This window comes from Coregonus clupeaformis, unplaced genomic scaffold (genome assembly GCF_020615455.1).
Source record: "Coregonus clupeaformis isolate EN_2021a unplaced genomic scaffold, ASM2061545v1 scaf0264, whole genome shotgun sequence".
NCBI lineage: Eukaryota > Metazoa > Chordata > Actinopteri > Salmoniformes > Salmonidae > Coregonus > Coregonus clupeaformis.
Genome location: NW_025533719.1, coordinates 64,122 through 91,818, shown reverse-complemented (window position 1 = coordinate 91,818; position 27,697 = coordinate 64,122). Strand labels below are relative to the sequence as shown.

General features: G+C 43.7%; 1 protein-coding gene across 1 annotated transcript in view; it reads right to left on the bottom strand.

Annotated features, from left to right (window-relative positions):
• Positions 1–4,099: 4,099 nt before the first annotated feature.
• Positions 4,100–27,697, bottom strand: part of LOC121578501 (haloacid dehalogenase-like hydrolase domain-containing 5) — a 41,926-nt gene continuing 18,328 nt past the window's right edge. The window contains exons 3-8 of the mRNA XM_041892864.2: positions 25,623–25,735; positions 21,153–21,246; positions 14,763–14,796; positions 14,440–14,614; positions 14,126–14,314; positions 4,100–4,636 (exon numbers count right to left, since the gene is read on the bottom strand). Of these exons, the coding sequence (XP_041748798.2) occupies positions 4,219–4,636; positions 14,126–14,314; positions 14,440–14,614; positions 14,763–14,796; positions 21,153–21,246; positions 25,623–25,735 (1,023 nt within the window). The 3' untranslated portion in view covers positions 4,100–4,218. The remainder of the gene's footprint in view (positions 4,637–14,125; positions 14,315–14,439; positions 14,615–14,762; positions 14,797–21,152; positions 21,247–25,622; positions 25,736–27,697) is intronic.

Below are 27,697 nucleotides of genomic sequence, written 5' to 3'. Positions count from 1 at the left end.
GCATATGAAACCATTATCTGACCTGACATGGATAGTGCATATGAAACCATTATCTGACCTGACATAGATAGTCCATATGAAACCATTATCTGACCTGACATGAATAGTCCATATGAAACCATTATCTGACCTGACATGGAGAGTCCATATGAAACCATTATCTGACCTGACATAGATAGTCCATATGAAACCATTATCTGACCTGACATGAATAGTCCATATGAAACCATTATCTGACCTGACATAGATAGTCCATATGAAACCATTATCTGACCTGACATGGTTAGTGCATATGAAACCATTATCTGACCTGACATAGATAGTGCATATGAAACCATTATCTGACCTGACATAGATAGTGCATATGAAACCATTATCTGACCTGACATGGATAGTGCATATGAAACCATTATCTGACCTGACATGGATAGTGCATATGAAACCATTATCTGACCAGGGACTATCTGCTCATGATACACCGGCTACTACAGGCAGCCATACTGTACTGTTCATGATCGGTCGCTCCCATTCAGATATACAGGAAAAAGACTCACAGCATTACTACTCTCTAATAGTGGATTGTTGCTTTTGTTTTAAGTACAGTCAATGCAGTTATTTACAATTAGAATAATCAAACTCATCTAAAGTACAAAAAGTCAAAGTACAAAAAGTTGTTAGAAGATCATGCTATCAGATATCTGGTATCTACCTGCCCTGAATGCAAAGTCTACCTAATTTTCCATTGTTTTGAAAAGTAACCTGATCAACATTGTGATGGATGAGTTAACAGTTCTTCAACAGTTTTGTGGTGAACATTCACACCACAGAGTCATAAAACATCTTATCTAACAGGATGAACATCATATAATTCATATGTCTTTACTTTCTGGTCAGTGCTTCAGTTCAGAATCCTCTGAAATTTACACAAACCATCGTTGGGACGTATCTTTCTACAGTCAGATTCTACTGTTAATACAGTCTCTACTTTCTCAGTCTTTAACCCTGAAACCATCCTCACTGGGATCTGATATACATATACAGTGAGGGAAAAAAGTATTTGATCCCCTGCTGATTTTGTACGTTTGCCCACTGACAAAGAAATGATCAGTCTATAATTTTAATGGTAGGTTTATTTGAACAGTGAGAGACAGAATAACAACAAAAAAATCCAGAAAAACGCATGTCAAAAATGTTATACATTGATTTGCATTTTAATGAGGGAAATAAGTATTTGACCCCCTCTCAATCACAAAGATTTCTGGCTCCCAGGTGTCTTTTATACAGATAACGAGCTGAGATTAGGAGCACTCTTAAAGGGAGTGCTCCTAATCTCAGCTTGTTATCTGTATAAAAGACACCTGTCCACAGAAGCAATCAATCAATCAGATTCCAAACTCTCCACCATGACCAAGACCAAAGAGCTCTCCAAGGATGTCAGGGACAAGATTGTAGACCTACACAAGGCTGGAATGGGCTACAAGACCATCACCAAGCAGCTTGGTGAGAAGGTGACAACAGTTGGTGCGATTATTCGCAAATGGAAGAAACACAAAAGAACTGTCAATCTCCCTCGGCCTGGGGCTCCATGCAAGTTCTCACCTCGTGGAGTTGCAATGATCATGAGAACGGTGAGGAATCAGACCAGAACTATACGGGAGGATCTTGTCAATGATCTCAAGGCAGCTGGGACCATAGTCACCAAGAAAACAATTGGTAACACACTACGCCGTGAAGGACTGAAATCCTGCAGCGCCCGCAAGGTCCCCCTGCTCAAGAAAGCACATATACAGGCCCATCTGAAGTTTGCCAATGAACATCTGAATGATTCAGAGGAGAACTGGGTGAAAGTGTTGTGGTCAGATGAGACCAAAATTGAGCTTTTGGCATCAACTCAACTCGCCGTGTTTGGAGGAGGAGGAATGCGCCTATGACCCCAAGAACACCATCCCCACCGTCAAACATGGAGGTGGGAAACATTATGCTTTGGGGGTGTTTTTCTGCTAAGGGGGACAGGACAACTTCACCGCATCAAAGGGATGATGGACGGGGCCATGTACCGTCAAATCTTGGGTGAGAACCTCCTTCCCTCAGCCAGGGCATTGAAAATGGGTCGTGGATGGGTATTCCAGCATGACCATGACCCAAAACACACGGCCAAGTCAACAAAGGTCTGGCTCAAGAAGAAGCATATTAAGGTCCTGGAGTGGCCTAGCCAGTCTCCAGACCTTAATCCCATAGAATATCTGTGGAGGGAGCTGAAGGTTCGAGTTGCCAAACGTCAGCCTCGAAAACCTTAATGACTTGGAGAAGATCTGCAAAGAGGAGTGGAACAAAATCCCTCCTGAGATGTGTGCAAACCTGGTGGCCAACTACAAGAAACGTCTGACCTCTGTGATTGCCAACAAGGGTTTTGCCACCAAGTACTAAGTCCTGTGGTCCTCTGTAGCTCAGCTGGTAGAGCACGGCGCTTGTAACGCAAAGGTAGTGGGTTCGAACCCCGGGACCACCCATACACAAAAATGTATGCACGCATGACTGTAAGTCGCTTTGGATAAAAGCGTCTGCTAAATGGCATATTATTATTAAGTCATGTTTTGCAGAGGGGTCAAATACTTATTTCCCTCATTAAAATGCAAATCAATTTATAACATTTTTCACATGCGTTTTTCTGGATTCTTTTGTTGTTATTCTGTCTCTCACTGTTCAAATAAACCTACCATTAAAATTATAGACTGATAATTTCTTTGTCAGTGGGCAAATGTACAAAATCAGCAGGGGATCAAATACTTTTTTCCCTCACTGTACACTACCGTTCAAAAGTTTGGGGTCACTTAGAAATGTCCTTGTTTTTTTTGTCCATTAAAATAACATCAAATTGATCAGAAATACAGTGTAGACATTGTTACTGTTGTAAATGGCTATTGTAGCTGGAAACGGCTGATTTTTAATGGAATATCTACATAGACGTACAGAGGCCCATTATCAGCAACCATCAGTCCTGTTTTCCAATGGCACGTTGTGTTTGCTAATCCAAGTTTATCATTTTAAAAGGCTAATTGATCATTAGAAAACCCTTTATGTTAGCACAGCTGAAAACTGTTGTGCTGATTAAAGAAGCAATAAAACTGGCCTTCTTGAGACTAGTTGAGTATCTGGAGCATCAGCAATTGTGGGTTCGATTACAGGATCAAAATGGCCAGAAACAAATAACTTTCTTCTGAAACTCATCAGTCTATTCTTGTTCTGAGAAATGAAGGCTATTCCATGCGAGAAATTGCCAAGAAAAAGCCATATCTCAGACTGGCCAATAAAAATAAAAGATTAAGATGGGCAAAATAATACAGACACTGGACTTTTTCTTTGCAACTCTGCCTAGAAGGTCAGCATCCCGGAGTCGCTTCTTCACTGTTGACGTTGAGACTGGTGTTTTGCGGGTACTATTTAATGAAGCTGTCAGTTGAGGACCTGTGAGGCGTCTGTTTCTCAAACTAGACACTCTAATGTATTTGTCCTCTTGCTCAGTTGTGCACCGGGGCCTCCCACTCCTCTTTCTATTCTGGTTAGAGCCAGTTTGCGCTGTTCTGTGAAGGGACACAACGTTGTACGAGATCTCCAGTTTCTTGATAATTTTTCACATGGAATAGCCTTCATTTCTCAGAACAAGAATAGACTGATGAGTTTCAGAAGAAAGTTATTTGTTTCTGGCCATTTTGAGCCTGTAATCGAACCCACAATTGCTGATGCTTCAGATACTCAACTAGTCTCAAGAAGGCCAGTTTTATTGCTTCTTTAATCAGCACAACAGTTTTCAGCTGTGCTAACATAAAGGGTTTTCTAATGATCAATTAGCCTTTTAAAATGATAAACTTGGATTAGCAAACACAGCGTGCCATTGGAACACAGGACTGATGGTTGCTGATAATGGCCCTCTGTATGCCTATGTAGATATTCCATTAAAAATCAGCCGTTTTCAGCTACAATAGCCATTTACAACAGTAACAATATCTACACTGTATTACTGATCAATTTGATGTTATTTTAATGGACAACATTTTTTGCTTTTCTATCGAAAACAAGGACATTTCTAAGTGACCCCAAACTTTTGATCGGTAGCGTATGAAATGGCACCATATTCCCTATCTTTTGAACTACATAGGGAATAGGGTAATTTTGGACTTACAGATACAAAGTTATAGAACTCTAATGCTTTTCTTCAGGTCAATGCCTAGTGGAGACAAAGTTCTCCTGTTGACAGATGAGTTCCACGGCGTTGTTTACATCCTGTACGATGTGTCCCGGTTCCATCAGGGCCGGGTCGAAGCGGAAGTCCCGGTGGCCATGGAACACAGTCTCGGTGATACTGCAGCTGGCGTCGGCTGGCACCTCGCTGTGGGGGTTATAGACACCGGTACACACCAGCAGGGACTTACAGGAGGTGGCGGAGGGGGAGGCCAGCTCGCTCTCCCAGGCCGTCTCCATGTCCTGGTCCTGGAGAAGGGCTTTAGGGGACCCCCCGCCCCCTGTACCCCCCACCGTGGCCTGCACTACTTGGGCAGCAGTCTGCCTGGTACGGCCCCTCTCCTCCAGGTAGCGGTTATACAGGTTGGCTCCATAGATATCTGTCATCAGGTTGTCTCTTTGTTAGGAGGAATATAGGTTGGAACACTAGTTATAAGGAAACAGGGTATCTAATAACATGTCAATACAGTATCATTACAGCAATACTACATACAATGCCTTGCAGAAGTATTCATCCCCCTTGGCGTTTTTCCTATTTTGTTGCATTACAACCTGTAATTTAAATGGATTTTTATTTGCATTTCATTTAATGCACATACACAAAATAGTCCAAATTGGTGAAGTGAAATGAAAAAAATTACTTGTTTAAAAAATAAATAACGGAAAAGTGGTGCATGCATATGTATTCACCACCTTTGCTATGAAGCCCCTAAATAAGATCTGGTGCAACCAATTACCTTCAGAAGTCACATGATTAGTTAAATAAAGTTAATCTGTGTGCAATCTAAGTGTCACATGATCTCAGTATACAGTGGGGAAAAAAAGTATTCAGTCATCCACCAATTGTGCAAGTTCTCCCACTTAAAAAGATGAGAGAGGCCTGTAATTTTCATCATAGGTACATGTCAACTATGACAGACAAATTGAGAAAATAAAATCTAGAAAATCACATTGTAGGATTTTTAATGAATTTATTTGCAAATTATGGTGGAAAATAAGTATTTGGTCACCTACAAACAAGCAAGATTTCTGGCTCTCACAGACCTGTAACTTCTTCTTTAAGAGGCTCCTCTGTCCTCCACTCGTTACCTGTATTAATGGCACCTGTTTGAACTTGTTATCAGTATAAAAGACACCTGTCCACAACCTCAAACAGTCACACTCCAAACTCCACTATGGCCAAGACCAAAGAACTGTCAAAGGACACTAGAAACAAAATTGTAGACCTGCACCAGGCTGGGAAGACTGAATCTGCAATAGGTAAGCAGCTTGGTTTGAAGAAATCAACTGTGGGAGCAATTATTAGGAAATGGAAGACATACAAGACCACTGATAATCTCCCTCGATCAGGGGCTCCACGCAAGATCTCACCCCGTGGGGTCAAAATGATCACAAGAACGGTGAGCAAAAATCCCAGAACCACACGGGGGGACCTAGTGAATGACCTGCAGAGAGCTGGGAGCAAAGTAACAAAGCCTACCATCAGTAACACACTACGCCGCCAGGGACTCAAATCCTGCAGTGCCAGACGTGTCCCCCCTGCTTAAGCCAGTACATGTCCAGGCCGTCTGAAGTTTGCTAGAGTGCATTTGGATGATCCAGAAGAGGATTGGGAGAATGTCATATGGTCAGATGAAACCAAAATATAACTTTTTGGTAAAAACTCAACTCGTCGTGTTTGGAGGACAAAGAATGCTGAGTTGCATCCAAAGAACACCATACCTACTGTGAAGCATGGGGGGTGGAAACATCATGCTTTGGGGCTGTTTTTCTGCAAAGGGACCAGGACGACTGATCCGTGTAAAGGAAAGAATGAATGGGGCCATGTATCGTGAGACTTTGAGTGAAAACCTCCTTCCATCAGCAAGGGCATTGAAGATGAAACGTAGCTGGGTCTTTCAGCATGACAATGATCCCAAACACACCGCCCGGGCAACGAAGGAGTGGCTTCGTAAGAAGCATTTCAAGGTCCTGGAGTGGCCTAGCCAGTCTCCAGATCTCAACCCCATAGAAAATCTTTGGAGGGAGTTGAAAGTCTGTGTTGCCCAGCGACAGCCCCCCAAAACATCACTGCTCTAGAGGAGATCTGCATGGAGGAATGGGCCAAAATACCAGCAACAGTGTGTGAAAACCTTGTGAAGACTTACAGAAAACGTTTGACCTGTGTCATTGCCAACAAAGGGTATATAACAAAGTATTGAGAAACTTTTGTTATTGACCAAATACTTATTTTCCACCATAATTTGCAAATAAATTCATAAAAAATCCTACAATGTGATTTTCAGGAATTTTTTTTCTCATTTTGTCTGTCATAGTTGACGTGTACCTATGATGAAAATTACAGGCTTCTCTCATTTTTTTAAGTGGGAGAACTTGCACAATTGGTGGCTGACTAAATACTTTTTTTCCCCACTGTATATACACCTGTTTTGAAAGGCCCCAGAGTTTGCAACACCACCAAGCAAGCGGGACCATGAAGACCAAGGAGCTCTCCAAACAAGTCAGGGAAAAAGTTGTGGAGAAGTACAGATCAGGGTTGGGTTATAAAAAAAATATCAGAAACTTTGAACATCCCACGGAGCACCATTAAATCCATTATTAAAAAATTGAAAGAATATGGCACCACAACAAACCTGCCAAGAGAGGGCAGCAAAGAGCCCAAAGATAACCCTGAAGGAGCTGCAAAGCTCCACAGCGGAGATTGGAGTATCTGTCCATAGGAACACTTTAAGCCGTACACTCCACAGAGCTGGGCTTTACGGAAGAGTGGCCAGAAAAAAGCCATTGCTTAAAGAAAAAAATAAGCAAACACGTTTGGTGTTCGCCAAAAGCCATGTGGGAGACTCCCCACACATATGAAAGAAGGTACTCTGGTCAGATGAGACTAAAATTGAGCTTTTTGGCCATCAAGGAAAATGCTATGTCTGGCACAAACCCATCACCCCGAGAACACCATCCCCACAGTGAAGCATGGTAGTGGCAGCATCATGCTGTGGGGATGTTTTTCATCGGCAGGGACTGGGAAACTGGTCAGAATTGAAGGAATGATGGATGGCGCTAAATACAGGGAAATACTTGAGGGAAAGCTGTTTCAGTCTTCCAGAGATTTGAGACTGGGACGGAGGTTCACCTTCCAGCAGGACAATGACCCTAAGCATACTGCTACAGCAACACTTGAGTGGTTTAAGGGGAAACATTTAAATGTTTTGGAATGGCCTAGTCAAAGCCCAGACCTCAATCCAATTGAGAATCTGTGGTATGACTTAAAGATTGCTGTCCACCGGCGGAACCCATCCAACTTGAAGGAGCTGGAGCAGTTTTGCCTCGAAGAATGGGCAAAAATCCCAGTGGCTAGATGTGCCAAGCTTATAGAGACATACCCCAAGAGACTTGCAGCTGTAATTGCTGCAAAAGGTGGGTCTACAAAGTATTGACTTTGGGGGGGTGAATAGTTATGTACGCTCAAGTTTTCTGTTTTTTTGTCTTATTTCTTGTTTGTTTCACAATCAAAAATATTTTGCATCTTCAAAGTGGTAGGCATGTTGTGTAAATGAAATTATACAACCCCCCCAAAAAATCCATTTAAATTCCAGGTTGTAAGGCAACAAAATAGGAAAAATGCCAAGGGGGGTGAATAGATTCGCAAGCCACTGTAGGTGTAACATGTCGATACAGTATAGTTTACAGTATTACTATAGAGGTGTAACATGTCGATACAGTATAGTTCACAGCGTTACTACATATGTGTCAGGGAAAGTGTAGGGTTTCTCACGGCTTGGTCTCAGATCGGATTGTGCTGTAGTGTTTTGCTGCCTCCTATGGTTCCTTACCCGATAGCATAGATGTATAGTGTTCTGATGGGTGTAGGTTCTAACCCGATAGTGTTCTGATGGGTGTAGGTTCTAACCCGATAGCGTATAGTGTTCTGATGGGTGTAGGTTCTAACCCGATAGTGTTCTGATGGGTGTAGGTTCTAACCCGATAGTGTTCTGATGGGTGTAGGTTCTAACCCGATAGTGTTCTGATGGGTGTAGGTTCTAACCCGATAGTGTTCTGATGGATGCAGGTTCTAACCCGATAGTGTTCTGATGGATGTAGGTTCTAACCTGATAGCATAGATGTATAGTGTTCTGATGGATGTAGGTTCTAACCCGATAGTGTTCTGATGGATGTAGGTTCTAACCCGATAGCATAGATGTATAGTGTTCTGATGGGTGTAGGTTCTAACCCGATAGTGTTCTGATGGGTGTAGGTTCTAACCCTATAGCGTATAGTGTTCTGATGGGTGTAGGTTCTAACCCGATAGTGTTCTGATGGGTGTAGGCTCTAACCCGATAGTGTATAGTGTTCTGATGGGTGTAGGTTCTAACCCGATAGTGTTCTGATGGGTGTAGGCTCTAACCCGATAGTGTTCTGATGGGTGTAGGTTCTAACCCAATAGTGTTCTGATGGGTGTAGGTTCTAACCCAATAGTGTATAGTGTTCTGATGGGTGTAGGTTCTAACCCGATAGTGTTCTGATGGGTGTAGGTTCTAACCCAATAGTGTATAGTGTTCTGATGGGTGTAGGTTCTAACCCGATAGTGTTCTGATGGGTGTAGGTTCTAACCCGATAGCGTATAGTGTTCTGATGGGTGTAGGTTCTAACCCGATAGTGTTCTGATGGGTGTAGGTTCTAACCCGATAGTGTATAGTGTTCTGATGGGTGTAGGTTCTAACCCAATAGTGTATAGTGTTCTGATGGGTGTAGGTTCTAACCCGATAGTGTTCTGATTGATGTGGGTTCTAACCCAATAGTGTATAGTGTTCTGATGGGTGTAGGTTCTAACCCGATAGTGTATAGTGTTCTGATGGGTGTAGGTTCTAACCCGATAGTGTTCTGATGGATGTGGGTTCTAACCCAATAGTGTATAGTGTTCTGATGGGTGTAGGTTCTAACCCGATAGTGTATAGTGTTCAGATGGGTGTAGGTTCTAACCCGATAGTGTATAGTGTTCTGATGGGTGTAGGTTCTAACCCAATAGTGTATAGTGTTCTGATGGGTGTAGGTTCTAACCCAATAGTGTATAGTGTTCTGATGGGTGTAGGTTCTAACCCGATAGTGTTCTGATGGGTGTAGGTTCTAACCCGATAGCGTATAGTGTTCTGATGGGTGTAGGTTCTAACCCGATAGTGTTCTGATGGGTGTAGGTTCTAACCCGATAGTGTATAGTGTTCTGATGGGTGTAGGTTCTAACCCAATAGTGTATAGTGTTCTGATGGGTGTAGGTTCTAACCCGATAGTGTTCTGATGGATGTGGGTTCTAACCCAATAGTGTATAGTGTTCTGATGGGTGTAGGTTCTAACCCGATAGTGTATAGTGTTCTGATGGGTGTAGGTTCTAACCCGATAGTGTATAGTGTTCTGATGGGTGTAGGTTCTAACCCGATAGTGTTCTGATGGATGTGGGTTCTAACCCAATAGTGTATAGTGTTCTGATGGGTGTAGGTTCTAACCCAATAGTGTATAGTGTTCAGATGGGTGTAGGTTCTAACCCGATAGTGTATAGTGTTCTGATGGGTGTAGGTTCTAACCCAATAGTGTATAGTGTTCTGATGGGTGTAGGTTCTAACCCAATAGTGTATAGTGTTCTGATGGGTGTAGGTTCTAACCCGATAGTGTTCTGATGGGTGTAGGTTCTAACCCGATAGCGTATAGTGTTCTGATGGGTGTAGGTTCTAACCCGATAGTGTTCTGATGGGTGTAGGTTCTAACCCGATAGTGTATAGTGTTCTGATGGGTGTAGGTTCTAACCCAATAGTGTATAGTGTTCTGATGGGTGTAGGTTCTAACCCGATAGTGTTCTGATGGATGTGGGTTCCAACCCAATAGTGTATAGTGTTCTGATGGGTGTAGGTTCTAACCCGATAGTGTATAGTGTTCTGATGGGTGTAGGTTCTAACCCGATAGTGTATAGTGTTCTGATGGGTGTAGGTTCTAGCCCGATAGTGTTCTGATGGATGTGGGTTCTAACCCAATAGTGTATAGTGTTCTGATGGGTGTAGGTTCTAACCCGATAGTGTATAGTGTTCTGATGGGTGTAGGTTCTAACCCGATAGTGTATAGTGTTCTGATGGGTGTAGGTTCTAACCCAATAGTGTATAGTGTTCTGATGGTTGTAGGTTCTAACCCAATAGTGTATAGTGTTCTGATGGGTGTAGGTTCTAACCCGATAGCGTATAGTGTTCTGATGGGTGTAGGTTCTGACCCGTTAGCGTATAGTGTTCTGATGGGGTTATTACCCAATAGTGTATAGTGTTCTGATGGGTGTAGGTTCTAACCCGATAGTGTTCTGATGGGTGTAGGCTCTAACCCGATAGTGTATAGTGTTCTGATGGGTGTAGGTTCTAACCCGATAGTGTTCTGATGGGTGTAGGCTCTAACCCGATAGTGTTCTGATGGGTGTAGGTTCTAACCCAATAGTGTTCTGATGGGTGTAGGTTCTAACCCAATAGTGTATAGTGTTCTGATGGGTGTAGGTTCTAACCCGATAGTGTATAGTGTTCAGATGGGTGTAGGTTCTAACCCGATAGTGTATAGTGTTCTGATGGGTGTAGGTTCTAACCCAATAGTGTATAGTGTTCTGATGGGTGTAGGTTCTAACCCAATAGTGTATAGTGTTCTGATGGGTGTAGGTTCTAACCCGATAGTGTTCTGATGGGTGTAGGTTCTAACCCGATAGCGTATAGTGTTCTGATGGGTGTAGGTTCTAACCCGATAGTGTTCTGATGGGTGTAGGTTCTAACCCGATAGTGTATAGTGTTCTGATGGGTGTAGGTTCTAACCCAATAGTGTATAGTGTTCTGATGGGTGTAGGTTCTAACCCGATAGTGTTCTGATGGATGTGGGTTTCTAACCCAATAGTGTATAGTGTTCTGATGGGTGTAGGTTCTAACCCGATAGTGTATAGTGTTCTGATGGGTGTAGGTTCTAACCCGATAGTGTATAGTGTTCTGATGGGTGTAGGTTCTAACCCGATAGTGTTCTGATGGATGTGGGTTCTAACCCAACCAGTGTATAGTGTTCTGATGGGTGTAGGTTCCAACCCGATAGTGTATAGTGTTCTGATGGGTGTAGGTTCTAACCCGATAGTGTATAGTGTTCTGATGGGTGTAGGTTCTAACCCAATAGTGTATAGTGTTCTGATGGGTGTAGGTTCTAACCCAATAGTGTATAGTGTTCTGATGGGTGTAGGTTCTAACCCGATAGCGTATAGTGTTCTGATGGGTGTAGGTTCTAACCCGTTAGCGTATAGTGTTCTGATGGGGTTATTACCCAATAGTGTATAGTGTTCTGATGGGTGTAGGTTCTAACCCGATAGTGTATACTGTTCTGATGGGTGTAGGTTCTAACCCGATAGTGTTCTGATGGGTGTAGGCTCTAACCCGATAGTGTATAGTGTTCTGATGGGTGTAGGTTCTAACCCGATAGTGTTCTGATGGGTGTAGGCTCTAACCCGATAGTGTTCTGATGGGTGTAGGTTCTAACCCAATAGTGTTCTGATGGGTGTAGGTTCTAACCCAATAGTGTATAGTGTTCTGATGGGTGTAGGTTCTAACCCGATAGTGTTCTGATGGGTGTAGGTTCTAACCCAATAGTGTATAGTGTTCTGATGGGTGTAGGTTCTAATCCGATAGTGTTCTGATGGGTGTAGGTTCTAACCCGATAGCGTATATTGTTCTGATGGGTGTAGGTTCTAACCCGATAATGTTCTGATGGGTGTAGGTTCTAACCCGATAGTGTATAGTGTTCTGATGGGTGTAGGTTCTAACCCAATAGTGTATAGTGTTCTGATGGGTGTAGGTTCTAACCCGATAGTGTTCTGATGGATGTGGGTTCTAACCCAATAGTGTATAGTGTTCTGATGGGTGTAGGTTCTAACCCGATAGTGTATAGTGTTCTGATGGGTGTAGGTTCTAACCCGATAGTGTATAGTGTTCTGATGGGTGTAGGTTCTAACCCGATAGTGTTCTGATGGATGTGGGTTCTAACCCAATAGTGTATAGTGTTCTGATGGGTGTAGGTTCTAACCCGATAGTGTATATGTGTTCAGATGGGTGTAGGTTCTAACCCGATAGTGTATAGTGTTCTGATGGGTGTAGGTTCTAACCCAATAGTGTATAGTGTTCTGATGGGTGTAGGTTCTAACCCAATAGTGTATAGTGTTCTGATGGGTGTAGGTTCTAACCCGATAGTGTTCTGATGGGTGTAGGTTCTAACCCTGATAGCGTATAGTGTTCTGATGGGTGTAGGTTCTAACCCGATAGTGTTCTGATGGGTGTAGGTTCTAACCCGATAGTGTATAGTGTTCTGATGGGTGTAGGTTCTAACCCAATAGTGTATAGTGTTCTGATGGGTGTAGGTTCTAACCCGATAGTGTTCTGATGGATGTGGGTTCTAACCCAATAGTGTATAGTGTTCTGATGGGTGTAGGTTCTAACCCGATAGTGTATAGTGTTCTGATGGGTGTAGGTTCTAACCCGATAGTGTATAGTGTTCTGATGGGTGTAGGTTCTAAGCCGATAGTGTTCTGATGGATGTGGGTTCTAACCCAATAGTGTATAGTGTTCTGATGGGTGTAGGTTCTAACCCGATAGTGTATAGTGTTCAGATGGGTGTAGGTTCTAACCCGATAGTGTATAGTGTTCTGATGGGTGTAGGTTCTAACCCAATAGTGTATAGTGTTCTGATGGGTGTAAGTTCTAACCCAATAGTGTATAGTGTTCTGATGGGTGTAGGTTCTAACCCGATAGTGTTCTGATGGGTGTAGGTTCTAACCCGATAGCGTATAGTGTTCTGATGGGTGTAGGTTCTAACCCGATAGTGTATAGTGTTCTGATGGGTGTAGGTTCTAACCCAATAGTGTATAGTGTTCTGATGGGTGTAGGTTCTAACCCGATAGTGTTCTGATGGATGTGGGTTCTAACCCAATAGTGTATAGTGTTCTGATGGGTGTAGGTTCTAACCCGATAGTGTATAGTGTTCTGATGGGTGTAGGTTCTAACCCGATAGTGTATAGTGTTCTGATGGGTGTAGGTTCTAACCCGATAGTGTTCTGATGGATGTGGGTTCTAACCCAATAGTGTATAGTGTTCTGATGGGTGTAGGTTCTAACCCGATAGTGTATAGTGTTCTGATGGGTGTAGGTTCTAACCCGATAGTGTATAGTGTTCTGATGGGTGTAGGTTCTAACCCAATAGTGTATAGTGTTCTGATGGGTGTAGGTTCTAACCCAATAGTGTATAGTGTTCTGATGGGTGTAGGTTCTAACCCGATAGCGTATAGTGTTCTGATGGGTGTAGGTTCTAACCCGTTAGCGTATAGTGTTCTGATGGGGTTATTACCCAATAGTGTATAGTGTTCTGATGGGTGTAGGTTCTAACCCGATAGTGTATACTGTTCTGATGGGTGTAGGTTCTATCCTGATAGTGTTTAGTGTTATGATGGGTGTAGGTTCTAACCCGATAGTGTATAGTGTTATGATGGGTGTAGGTTCTAACCCGATAGTGTATAGTGTTCTGATGGGTGTAGGTTCTAACCCTATAGTGTTCTGATGGGTGTAGGTTCTAACCCGTTAGCGTATAGTGTTCTGATGGGATTATTACCCGATAGTGTATAGTGTTCTGTCTTAGGTCTGTCTTTATGTAGTGTTGTGGTGTCTCTCTTGTCGTGATGTGTGTTTATGTCCTATATTTTTATTTTTAATCCCAGCCCCCGTCCCCGCAGGAGGCCTTTTGGTAGGCCGTCATTGTAAATCATAATTTTTTCTTAACTAACTTGACTAGTTAAATAAAGGTTAAATTAAAAAAATTAAAAAGGGTGTATAGTGTTCTGATGGGATTATTACCCGATAGCGTAAAGTGTTCTGATGGGGGTCCTCCAGCCTCTCTCTGCAGCCTGCTCCCTGATGAGGTACTCAGCGAAGTGATATGTTAGTTCAGAAGGTTTCCCCATCAGAGCTTCATACTTCAGCTCCTGACCCGTTATCTTCCTGTAGATGTTCTCCAGACACACAAGGAACATCCCGTGGCCAAACCTACGCAAGCACACACAAACACACACACACACAATGACAGACAGGAAAATCAACCAATGTGACCAAAACATTTGTCAACCATTGTTCCATGTTACTTAGTGTAATCTTTCTCAGTGACTTGTTACCGTGGAGACTGGGCCTCGGCCATCCACATCAGGTCCATGTTACAGGCCAGCAGTGGCAGGTGGGCGGAGTGACGTGTCTCATGGGCGTTACCCAGGCTCCCATTGGTCAGCAACACGTCAATGATCAGCTGCAGGTTGGTCTCCCATCGGATTGGCTCGCCAAACAGGATGACCGCTGCGACCAGGAAAAAAGAGAAATAACATCATTATCAACGTCAATAAATCTTGAGTTTACATTTGTCTTATAAATCTGAAAGATTATTCTACATGTAGAACCATTATTTGGAGAAAATGTACTATGATATGAACAATATGCTTCTTACCTTGAACTATAGGGAGGTTAACAATAGGTGAAGCCTGCAACAAGAGAATAATAACATTCAGGACACCAGAGTACATTCACCCTAAAGTGTCCCTAGGATACCAGAGTACATTCACCCTATAGTGTCTCTAGGATACCAGAGTACATTCACCCTAAAGTGTCCCTAGGATACCAGAGTACATTCACCCTAAATGTCTCTAGGACACCAGAGTACATTCACCCTAAAGTGTCCCTAGGATACCAGAGTACATTCACCCTAAAGTGTCCCTAGGATACCAGAGTACATTCACCCTAAAGTGTCTCTAGGACACCAGAGTACATTCACCATAAAGTGTCTCTAGGATACCAGAGTACATTCACCCTAAAGTGTCCCTAGGATACCAGAGTACATTCACCCTAAAGTGTCCCTAGGACACCAGAGTACATTCACCATAAAGTGTCTCTAGGATACCAGAGTACATTCACCCTAAAGTGTCCCTAGGACACCAGAGTACATTCACCCTAAAGTGTCCCTAGGATACCAGAGTACATTCACCCTAAAGTGTCCATAGGACACCAGAGTACATTCACCCTAAAGTGTCCCTAGGATACCAGAGTACATTCACCCTAAAGTGTCCCTAGGATACCAGAGTACATTCACCCTAAAGTGTCTCTAGGACACCAGAGTACATTCACCATAAAGTGTCTCTAGGATACCAGAGTACATTCACCCTAAAGTGTCCCTAGGATACCAGAGTACATTCACCCTAAAGTGTCCCTAGGACACCAGAGTACATTCACCATAAAGTGTCTCTAGGATACAAGAGTACATTCACCCTAAAGTGTCCCTAGGATACCAGAGTACATTCACCCTAAAGTGTCCCTAGGATACCAGAGTACATTCACCCTAAAGTGTCCCTAGGATACCAGAGTACATTCACCCTAAAGTGTCCCTAGGATACCAGAGTACATTCACCCTAAAGTGTCCCTAGTATACCAGAGTACATTCACCCTAAAGTGTCCCTAGGATACCAGAGTACATTCACCCTAAAGTGTCCCTAGGATACCAGAGTACATTCACCCTAAAGTGTCCCTAGGATACCAGAGTACAATTCACCCTAAAGTGTCCCTAGGATACCAGAGTACATTCACCCTAAAGTGTCCCTAGGATACCAGAGTACATTCACCCTAAAGTGTCCCTAGGATACCAGAGTACATTCACCCTAAAGTGTCTCTAGGATACCAGAGTACATTCACCCTAAAGTGTCCCTAGGACACCAGAGTACATTCACCCTAAAGTGTCTCTAGGATACCAGAGTACATTCACCCTAAAGTGTCCATAGGACACCAGAGTACATTCACCCTAAAGTGTCCCTAGGACACCAGAGTACATTCACCCTAAAGTGTCCCTAGGATACCAGAGTACATTCACCCTAAAGTGTCCCTAGGATACCAGAGTACATTCACCCTAAAGTGTCCCTAGGATACCAGAGTACATTCACCCTAAAGTGTCCCTAGGATACCAGAGTACATTCACCCTAAAGTGTCCCTAGGATACCAGAGTACATTCACCCTAAAGTGTCCCTAGGATACCAGAGTACATTCACCATAAAGTGTCTCTAGGATACCAGAGTACATTCACCCTAAAGTGTCCCTAGGATACCAGAGTACATTCACCCTAAAGTGTCCCTAGGATACCAGAGTACATTCACCATAAAGTGTCCCTAGGACACCAGAGTACATTCACCCTAAAGTGTCCCTAGGATACCAGAGTACATTCACCCTAAAGTGTCCGCTCAAGAGGAAGCTTCTCACTGTAACAGCGCCTGTAATCTGGTTCAGGTTATTAATGAACATAGCAGGGCGTTTACAAACACTACACACAATTTTACTAATTTTTTATTTATTTATTTTATTCCACCTTTATTTAACCAGGTAGGCCAGTTGAGAACAAGTTCTCATTTACAACTGCGACCTGGCCAAGATAAAGCTAATACTGTAGAACTTTGTTCTAAAGCTGTATCCGTACCCATTCTAAAGCTGTCTCCGTACCCATTCTAAAGCTGTCTCCGTACCCATTCTAAAGCTGTCTCCGTACCCATTCTAAAGCTGTCTCCGTACCCATTGGACGCAGTGATCACAATATATAGTGTCTATATCAAGGAAAGCCAAAATCACAAACTTTGGAGTACTTTAAGTGAGATTATGGGCAGAAAGACAAATTCAACTACATCTTTCATTGAATCAGATGGCTTATTCATCACAAAACGATTTGATGTTGCCAATTATTTTAATGATTACTTAATTGGCAAAGTGGGCACACTTAGGCAGGAAATGCCAACAATGAACAGTGAGCTATCGTATTCATGCATTAACAAAAACAATAATAATAAAAGAAAAGCATTGCAGGTTTGAATTTTGTAAAGTTAGTGTGGGAGAGGTGGAAAAATTATTGTTATCGATCAATAATGACAAACCTCCTGGAATTGACAACTTAAATGGAAAGCTACTGAGGATGGTAGCTGACTCTATAGCCACTCCTATCTGTCATATCTTTAATCTGAGACTAGAGGAAAGTCTTTGTCCTCAGGCCTGGAGGGAAGCCAAACAAACTCCGCTACCCAATAGTGGTAAAGCAGCCTTTACTGGTTCTAACAGCAGACCAACAGTGGCTTGCGAAAGTATTCACCCCCCTTGGCATTTTTCCTATTTTGTTGCCTTACATCCTGGAATTTAAATGGATTTTTTGGGGGGTTTGTATCATTTGATTTACATAACATGCCTACCACTTTGAAGATGCAAAATATTATTTTGGGTGAAACAAACAAGAAATAAGACAAAAAAACAGAACTTGAGCGTGCATAACTATTCATCCCCCCAAAGTCAATACTTTGTAGACCCACCTTTTGCAGCAATTACAGCTGCAAGTCTCTTGGGGTATGTCTCTATAAGCTTGGCCATCTAGCCACTGGGACTTTTGCCCATTCTTCGAGGCAAAACTGCTCCAGCTCCTTCAAGTTGGATGGGTTCCGCTGGTGTACAGCAATCTTTAAGTCATACCACAGATTCTCAATTGGATTGAGGTCTGGGCTTTGACTAGGCCATTCCAAGACATTTAAATGTTTCCCCTTAAATCACTTTAGCAGTATGCTTAGGGTCCTGCTGGAAGGTGAACCTCCGTCCCAGTCTCAAATCTCTGGAAGACTGAAACAGCTTTCCCTCAATAATTTCCCTGTATTTAGCGCCATCCATCATTCCTTCAATTCTGACCAGTTTCCCAGTCCCTGCCGATGAAAAACTGCCAAACTGATGCTGCCACCACCATGCTTCACTGTGGGGATGGTGTTCTCGGGGTGGTGATAGGTGTTGGGTTTGCGCCAGACATAGCGTTTTCCTTGATGGCCAAAAAGCTCAATTTTAGTCTCATCTGACCAGAGTACCTTCTTCCATATGTTTGGGGAGTCTCCCACATGGCTTTTGGCGAACACCAAACGTGTTTGCTTATTTTTTTCTTTAAGCAATGGCTTTTTTCTGGCAACTCTTCCGTAAAGCCCAGCACTGTGGAGTGTACGGCTTAAAGTGTTCCTATGGACAGATACTCCAATCTCCGCTGTGGAGCTTTGCAGCTCCTTCAGGGTTATCTTTGGTCTCTTTATTGCCTCTCTGATTAATGCCTTCCTTGCCTGGTCCGTGAGTATTGGTGGGCGGCCCTCTCTTGGCAGGTACTTTTTTTTATAACCCAACCCTGATCTGTACTTCTCCACAACTTTGTCCCTGACCTGTTTGGAGAGCTCCTTGGTCTTCATGGTGCCGCTTGCTTGGTGGTACCCCTTGCTTAGTGGTGTTGCAGACTCTTGGGCCTTTCAGAACAGGTGTATATATACTGAGATCATGTGACAGATCATGTGACACTTAGATTGCACACAGGTGGACTTTATTTAACTAATTATGTGACTTCTGAAGGTAATTGGTTGCACCAGATCTTATTTAGGGGCTTCATAGCAAAGGGGGTGAATACATATGAACGCACCACTTTTCCGTTATTTATTTTTTTGAAGTTATTTTTTTCATTTCACTTCACCAATTTGGACTACTTTGTGTATGTCCATTACATGAAATCCAAATAAAATTCTATTTAAATTACAGGTTGTAATGCAACAAAATAGGAAAAACGCCAAGGGGGATGAATACTTTTGCAAGGCACTGTATCAGCTTACTGCCAGCTCTTAGCAAACTGTTGGAAAGAATTGTGTTTGACCAAATACAGTGCTACCTCTCCGTAAACAAATATATGTTGAGGGCACTCAACATATACTGCACTGACAAAAATGACTGGTGATTGGTTGAAAGAAATTGATAATAAGAAGATTATGGGAGCTGTACTGTTAGATTTCAATGCAGCCTTTGATATTATTGACCATAACCTGTTGCTGAGAAAACGTATTTATTATGGCTTTTTAACCTCTGCCATATTGTGGATTCAGAGCTATCTAGCTAATAGAACTCAGAGGATTTTCTTTAATGGAATCTTCTCTAATGTCCAACATGTAAAGTGGGGTGTCCGCAGGGCAGCTCTCTAGGCCCTTTACTCTTTTCTATTTTTACCAATGACCTGCTACTGGCATACTCATCAGCAACCACAGCTAATGAATTCACTGAAACCCTTAAACAATTGTTGCAGTCTGTTTTGGAATGGGTGGCCATTAATAAACTGGTCCTGAACATCTCTAAAACTAAGAGCATTGTATTTGGTACAAATCATTCCCTAAGTCCTAGACCTCAGCTGAATCTGTTAATGAATGGTGTGGCTGTTGAACAAGTTGAGGAAACTAAATTACTTGCCGTTACCTTAGATTGTAAACTGTCATGGTCAAAACATATAGATTCAATGGTTGTAAAGATGGGGAGAGGTATGTCCGTAATAAAGAGATGCTCTGCTTTTTTGACACCACACTCCACAAAGCAAGTCCTGCAGGCTTCTTGATTATTGTCCAGTCATATGGTCAAGTGTTGCAAAGAAAGACCTAGTTAAGCTGCAGCTGGCCCAGAACAGAGCGGCACGTCTTGCTCTTCATTGTAATCAGAGGGCTGATATAAATACTATGCATGCCAGTCTCTCTTGGCTAAGAGTTGAGGAGAGACTGACTGTGTCACTTCTTGTTTTTATAAGAAACATGAATGTGTTGAAAATCCCAAATTGTTTGCATAGTCAACTTACACACAGCTATTACACACACACTTACCCCACCAGACATGACACCAGGGGTCTTTTCACAGTCCCCAGGTCCAGAACTAATTCAAGGAAACGTACAGTATTATACAGAGCCATGAGTGCATGGACCTCCCTTCCATCTTATATAGCGCAAGTGAACAGCAAACCTGGTTTCAAAAAACAATTAAAGCAACACCTCACGGCACAATGCCTCTCCCCCATGTGACCTACTTGTTGTGTGTATGTACTGACATGTATGTGTAACTGACACACACATGTTAATGTTTTTAAATGTATGGAAATTATAAAGTATTTTGTCTGTAATGTATTTTTCGCTATATGTCGGACCCCAGTAAGACTAGCTGTCACCATTGGCGTCGGCTAATGGGGATCCTAATAAATAACAAATTCTCCAGAACCGCTGAACCAATTGGCACCAAATTTAGTACATAGCATCTATGTACCCATGTTATTAAACACAACATCTTCCAGGACTCTAGCTCAAACAATATGGCCACCATGAGCCAATGAGGTTGCTTGAAAGGCTTTTCCTGTCCAACGCGCCACCATGCGGCCAAACTGAACCATTATTTGCATATCCCTGAGCATGTGTGCCAAATTAAAACTAAACACATGAGTCCGGACCTCTGTGTTGTAACAACTCTGTAGTTGAGGCCCTGCATGTGTGTGTGAGTGCTCTGTACAATCCCGGACATTCAGAGAGGTGTGTGGCATATGGGAGGGGAGTGTGTGTGTGTGTGTGTGTGTGTGTGTGTGTGTGTGTGTGTGTGTGTGTGTGTGTGTGTGTGTGTGTGTGTGTGTGTGTGTGTGTGTGTGTATGTGTGTGTGTGTGTGTATGTGTGTGTCTGTGTGTGTGTGTGTGTGTGTGTGTGTGTGTGTGTGTATGTGTGTGTGTGTGTGTGTGTGTGTGTGTGTGTATGTGTGTGTGTGTGTGTATGTGTGTGTGTGTGTGTGTGTGTGTGTGTGTGTGTGTGTGTGTGTATGTGTGTGTGTGTGTGTGTGTGTGTGTGTGTGTGTGTGTGTGTGTGTGTGTGTGTGTGTGTGTGTGTGTGTGTGTGTGTGTGTGTGTGAGTGTATGTGTGTGTGTGTGTGTGTGTGTGTGTGTGTGTGTGTGTGTATGTGTGTGTGTGTGTGTGTGTGTGTGTGTGTGTGTGTGTGTGTGTGTGTATGTGTTCCTACCAGTAGTTTGGGTCGTCTGTTGTGGTCCACCATGTCCAGCAGGGGGAAGTATTCCCTCAACATGTCGATGCTCACCACATTCTGGAAGCCCAGACTGGAGGGATGTTAAGGAACAACATGGTAACATCTATAACACTAAAACATACACTGAGTATACCAAACATTAGGAACACCTTCATAATATTGACTTGCACCCCCTCCCCTTTTGCCCTCAGAACAGCCTCAATTTGTCGGGGCGTGGACTCTACAAGGTGTCGAAAGCCTTCCACAGGGATGCTGGCCCATGTTGACTCCAATGCTTCCCACAGTTGTATCAAATTGGCTGTATGTCCTTTGGGTGATGGACCATTCTTGATACACACGGGAAACTGTTGAGTGTGAAAAACCCAGCAACGTGACAGTTCTTGACACAAACCGATGTGCCTGGCACCTACTACCATACCCCGTTCAAAGGCACTTAAATATTTTGTCTTGCCCATTCCCCTCTGAATGGCTCACATACACAATCCATGTCTCAAGGCTTGAAAATCCTTCTTTAACCTGTCTCCTCCCCTTCATCTACACTGATTGAAGTGGATTTAACAAGAGACATCAATAAGGGATCATAGCTTTCACCTGGATTCATCTGGTCAGTCTATGGCATGGAAAGAGCATGTGTTCTTAATGTTTTGTACACTCAGTGTAATTTCCACAGTTTTTACTCTATCAAAGACCGTTATGTGCTAGAAATGGTCTGATCATCATCATGGCTGACGATGCTGTGTTTAGGTTTGCCAGCCCCCTGGTTGATGCAGTAGGCCAACCTTTATCTGGACGACAACGTCATCTGCTCATATCATCAACATCACTGCAGCAAATCTTGTTGACGTACAGAGGGAGGCTTCACCCAAAATGATCCCCAGTGCTCTCTCATTACTGTCAGGCTGTCTGTAATCACAGAGACCCTAAATATATTAATCAGGGTTACAAAACACAACCAGCTGTCCAGCCATGTGGTCTCACTTATCAACATAGAACCCCTCTAGCAAAGACTGAAGGCACAGCAAATCAAATCAAATCAAATTGTATTTGCCACATGCCCAGAATACAACAGGTGTAGGCATTACAGTGAAATGCTTACTTACAAGCCCTTAACCAACAATGCAGTTTTTTTTTTAAATAAAAAAGTAAAATAAAAAAGTGTTCAGTAAAAAAATAAAAGCAAATAACTAAAGAGCAGCAGTAAAATAAAATAACAGTAGGGAGGCTATATATACAGGGGGGTACCGGTACAGAGTCAATGTGCGGGGGCACCGGCTAGTCGAGGTAATTGAGGTAATATGTACATGTGGGTAGAGTTAAAGTGACTATGCATAAATAATAAACAGAGTGGCAGCAGCGAAAAAGAGGGGGTTGGGGTGGGGTGGGGGGGCAGTGCAAATAGTCTGGGTAGCCATGATTAGCTGTTCAGGAGTCTTATGGCTTGGGGGTAGAAGCTGTTGAGAAGTCTTTTGGACCTAGACTTGGCACTCCGGTACCGCTTGCCGTGCGGTAACAGAGAGAACAGTCTATGACTAGGGTGACTGGAGTCTTTGACAATTTTTAGGGCCTTCCTCTGACACCGCCTGGTATAGAGGTCCTGGATGGCAGGAAGCTTGGCCCCAGTGATGTACTGAGCCGTACGCACTACCCTATGTAGTGCCTTGCGGTCGGAGGCCAAGCAGTTGCCATACCAGGCTGTGATGCAACCAGTCAGGATCTGAGGACCCATGCCAAATCTTTTCAGTCTCCTGAGGGGGAATAGGCTTTGTCGTGCCCTCTTCACGGATGTCTTGGTGTGTTTGGACCATGATAGTTTGTTGGTGATGTGGACACCAAGGAACTTGAAGCTCTCAACCTGCTCCACTACAGCCCCGTCGATGAGAATGGGGGCGTGCTCAGTCCTCTTTTTTGTCCTGTAGTCCACAATCATCTCCTTTGTCTTGATCACGTTGAGGGAGAGGTTGTTGTCCTGGCACCACACGGCCAGGTCTCTGACCTCCTCCCAATAGGCTGTCTCAATGTTGTCTGTGATCAGGCCTACCACTGTTGTGTCGTCGGCAAACTTAATGATGGTGTTGGAGTCATGCCTGGCCATGCAGTCATGGGTGAACAGGGAGTACAGGAGAGGACTGAGCACGCACCCTTGAGGGGCCCCCGTGTTGAGGATCAATTTGGCAGATGTGCTGTTACCTACCCTTACCACCTGGGGGCGGCCTGTCAGGAAGTCCAGGATCCAGTTGCAGAGGGAGGTGTTTAGTCCCAGGATCCTTAGCTTAGTGATGAGCTTAGAGGGCACTATGGTGTTGAATGCTGAGCTGTAGTCAATGAATAGCATTCTCACGTAGGTGTTCCTCTTGTCCAGGTGGGAAAGGGCAGTGTGGAGTGCAATAGAGATTGCATCATCTGTGGATCTGTTGGGGCGGTATGCAAATTGGAGTGGGCCTAGGGTTTCTGGGATAATGTTGTTGATGTGAACCATGACCAGTCTTTCAAAGCACTTCATGGCTACAGACGTCAGTGCTACGGGTCGGTAGTCATTTAGGCAGGTTATCTTAGTGTCCTTGGGCACAGGGACTATGGTGGTCTGCTTGATACATGTTGGTATTACAGACTCAGTCAGGGACATGTGGAAAATGTCAGTGAAGACACTTGCCAGTTGGTCAGCACATGCTCGGAGTACACGTCCTGGTAATCCGTCTGGCACGACGGCCTTGTAAATGTTGACCTGCTTAAAAGTCTTACTCACATCGGCTACGGAGAGCGTGATCACATAGTCATCCGGAACAGCTGATGCTCTCATGCATGCTTCAGTGTTGCTTGCCTCGAAGCGAGCATAGAAGTGATTTAGCTCATCTGGTAGGCTTGTGTCACTGGGAAGCTCGTGGCTGTGCTTCCCTTTGTAGCTTGTAAAAGTTTTCAAGCCCTGCCACATCCGACGAGCCGGTGTAGTACGATTCAATCTTAGTCCTGTATTGACTCTTTGATGGTTCATCGGAGGGCATAGCGGGATTTCTTATAAGCGTCCAGGTGAGAGTCCTGCTCCTTGAAAGCGGCAGCTCTACCCTTTAGCTCAGTGTGGATGTTGCCTGTAATCCATGGCTTCTGGTTGGAGTATGTACTTACGGTCACTGTGGGGACGACGTCATCGATGCACTTATTGATGAAGCCAGTGACTGAGGTGGTGTACTCCTCAATGCTATCTGAAGAATCCAGGAACATATTCCAGTCTGTGCTATCAAAACATTCCTGTAGCTTAGCATCTGCGTCATCTGATCACTTTTTTATTAACCGAGTCACTGGTGCTTCCTGTTTTAGTATTTGCTTCTAAGCAGGAATCAGGAGGATATAATTATGGTCAGATTTGCCAAATGGAGGGCGAGGGAGAGCTTTGTATGCATCTCTGTGTGTGGAGTAAAGGTGGTCTAGAGTTTTTTTTCCTCTGGTTGCACATTTAACATGCTGGTAGAAATTAGGTAGAACGGATTTAAGTTTCCCTGTATTAAGGTCCCCGGCCACTAGGAGCGCTGCCTCTGGATGAGCGTTTTCCTGTTTACTTATGGCCTTATACAGCTCATTGGGTGCAATCTTAGTTCCAGCATCGGTTTGTGGTGGTAAATTGACAGCTACGAAAAATATAGATGAAAACTCTCTTGGTAAATAGTATGGTCTACAACTTATCATGAGATACTCTACCTCAGGCGAGCAAAACCTTGAGACTTCCTTAGTATTAGATTTTATGCACCAGCTGTTCTTTACAAATATACACAGACAGCCACCCCTTGTCTTACCGGAGTCAGCCATTCTATCCTGCCGATGTAGCGTATAGCCCGCCAGCTGTATGTTATTCATGTCGTCATTCATCCACGACTCGGTGAAACATAAGATATTACAGTTTTTTATGTCCCGTTGGTAGGATAACCGCAATCTTAGGTCATCCAATTTATTCTCTAATGATTGTACGTTGGCTAATAGGATTGATGGAAGAGGCAGTTTACTCGCTCGCCGTCGGATCCTTACAAGGCACCCCGACCTACGTCCACGATATCTCAGTCTCTTTCTCATGCAAATGACGGGGATTTGGGCCTTGTCGGGTGTCTGTAGGATATCCTTCGCATCCGACTCGTTGAAGAAAAAATATTCGTCCAATACGAGGTGAGTAATCGCTGTCCTGATATCCAGAAGCTCTTTTTGGTCATAAGAGACCATTATGTACAGAATAAATTAAAAATAACGCGAAAAAACAAACATAATAGTACAATTGGTTAGAGGGCTGTAAAACGGCAGCCATCTTCTCCGGCGCCACTCTATTTTGTTGATAGATGTTTTAAATGTCAATAGTGTTTTAGTTAGCTACTAACACTGGCTGAGTAACTATATACATCTCATGATGATGGCATTGTGAAACAGCAGAGATAGAACTGATTAGACAGAGCAGAGTATAAAGGATACTTCTTAGCGATGTCCAGTACAGGTCCTTGTCCCGACACCAGAACACATTTATCATGGTACTTCCTGAACATCCTGAGAGGACTGTGAGACAGCATCACCTGGTCCTGGGAGATCTACACAACACAGATACACAGTTACCAAACATACCAATAGAGTGACTGTTACAGTTCATTAGAGCACTCTAACACTACTGAAGAGGCTGCTGCCTGAAACCGCTGCCTGAAACCGCTGCCTGAAACCACCTGAAATCACAGCCTGAAACCACAGCCTGAAACCACCTGAAACCACAGCCTGAAACCACCTGAAACCACAGCCTGAAACCGCTGCCTGAAACCGCTGCCTGAAACCGCTGCCTGAAACCACAGCCTGAAACCACAGCCTGAAACCGCTGCCTGAAACCGCTGCCTGAAACCGCTGCCTGAAACCACAGCCTGAAACCACAGCCTGAAACCGCTGCCTGAAACCGCTGCCTGAAACCGCTGCCTGAAACCGCTGCCTGAAACCGCTGCCTGAAACCGCTGCCTGAAACCGCTGCCTGAAACCGCTGCCTGAAACCGCTGCCTGAAACCGCTGCCTGAAACCACAGCCTGAAACCACCTGAAACCACAGCCTGAAACCACCTGAAACCACAGCCTGAAACCACCTGAAACCACAGCCTGAAACCACAGCCTAAAACCACAGCCTGTAACCACAGCCTGAAACCACCTGAAACCACAGCCTGAAACCACAGCCGGAAACCACAGCCTGAAACCACAGCCTGAAACCACAACCTGAAACCACAGCCTGAAACCACAGCCTGAAACCACCTTCAGTATAAATTGAGAATGATAATGATTGTAGGTCAGGTGACAGAGAATTGCATGTTAATGATAATTTGTGAATTTGTGCATTTTTATTAGGATCCCCATTAGCTAACACCGTAACGTTAGCTAATCTTCCTGGGGTCCAACACCAATTAATAAGACATTACAAACAATTACAAATGAAGACTTCACAAACATTTAACAAGTAGACAATACAGACAATTAAAATACCTGACAGGTAACACATTTAACATTCAGTTGATGCTTTCTATTTCCTGTCCAGTCACATGGTCTATCGCATTAAATGTTATTTTAGTTTTTTCTTGAAGGTGGATTTACTTTTTGCCTGAGAAATATGTATTGGTAAAGAGTTCCATTCAGCTATGGGTCTATATAAACTGTAGATTTAAGGTGATTTGTCCTTGGCTTGGGTTGTCTTAGATGCCCTGAATTTACCTGTCTGGTTTGGTGGTTATGCGTGTTGTTAGTATGTACTAACTGGTCTGAAAAATACTGTGTTTTTTGAAAAATATAACATTCCTAAAGAAACTCAGAAGACTGGATAGTAATTTTGTTTTCAACTTGAAGCCATGATTGTAGGTCAGGTGACAGACACTATAACAACATTCCAGACAGCTTTTATGTGAATGTTGTTTGCACTTCTCAGTTCAGACCTCCAGATTAATTAGCTTGATGTAAGATACCTGAAACATGAGCCTGACTTGGAGGTACTCCCAGGGCCAGGGTTAGACTCCCAGGGTTAGGGGTTAGACTCCCAGGGTTAGGGGTTAGACTCCCAGGGCCAGGGTTAGACTCCCAGGGTTACGGTTAGGTGTCAGTGGTTAGGGTTAGTCTCACAGGCACTCCCAGGGTGAGGGTAGGGAGTCAGAGATTAGGGTTAGGGGTCAGAGGTTAGGGTTAGACTCATAGGCAATCCCAGGGTTAGGGTGAGGGTTAGAATCACAGGATAAGGGGTCAGAGGTTAGGGTTGGACTCCCAGGGTTAGGGGTCAGAGGTTATGGTTAGGGTTGGACTCATAGGCAATCCCAGGGTTAGGGTGAGGGTTAGAATCACAGGATAAGGCGTCAGAGGTTAGGGTTGGACTCCCAGGGTTAGGGGTCAGAGGTTAGGGTTGGACTCCCAGGGTTAGGGGTCAGAGGTTATGGTTAGGGTTGGACTCACAGGCACTCCCAGGGTTAGGGGTCAGAGGTTTGGGTTGGACTCCCAGGGTTAGGGTGAGGGTTAGAATCACAGGATAAGGGGTCAGAGGTT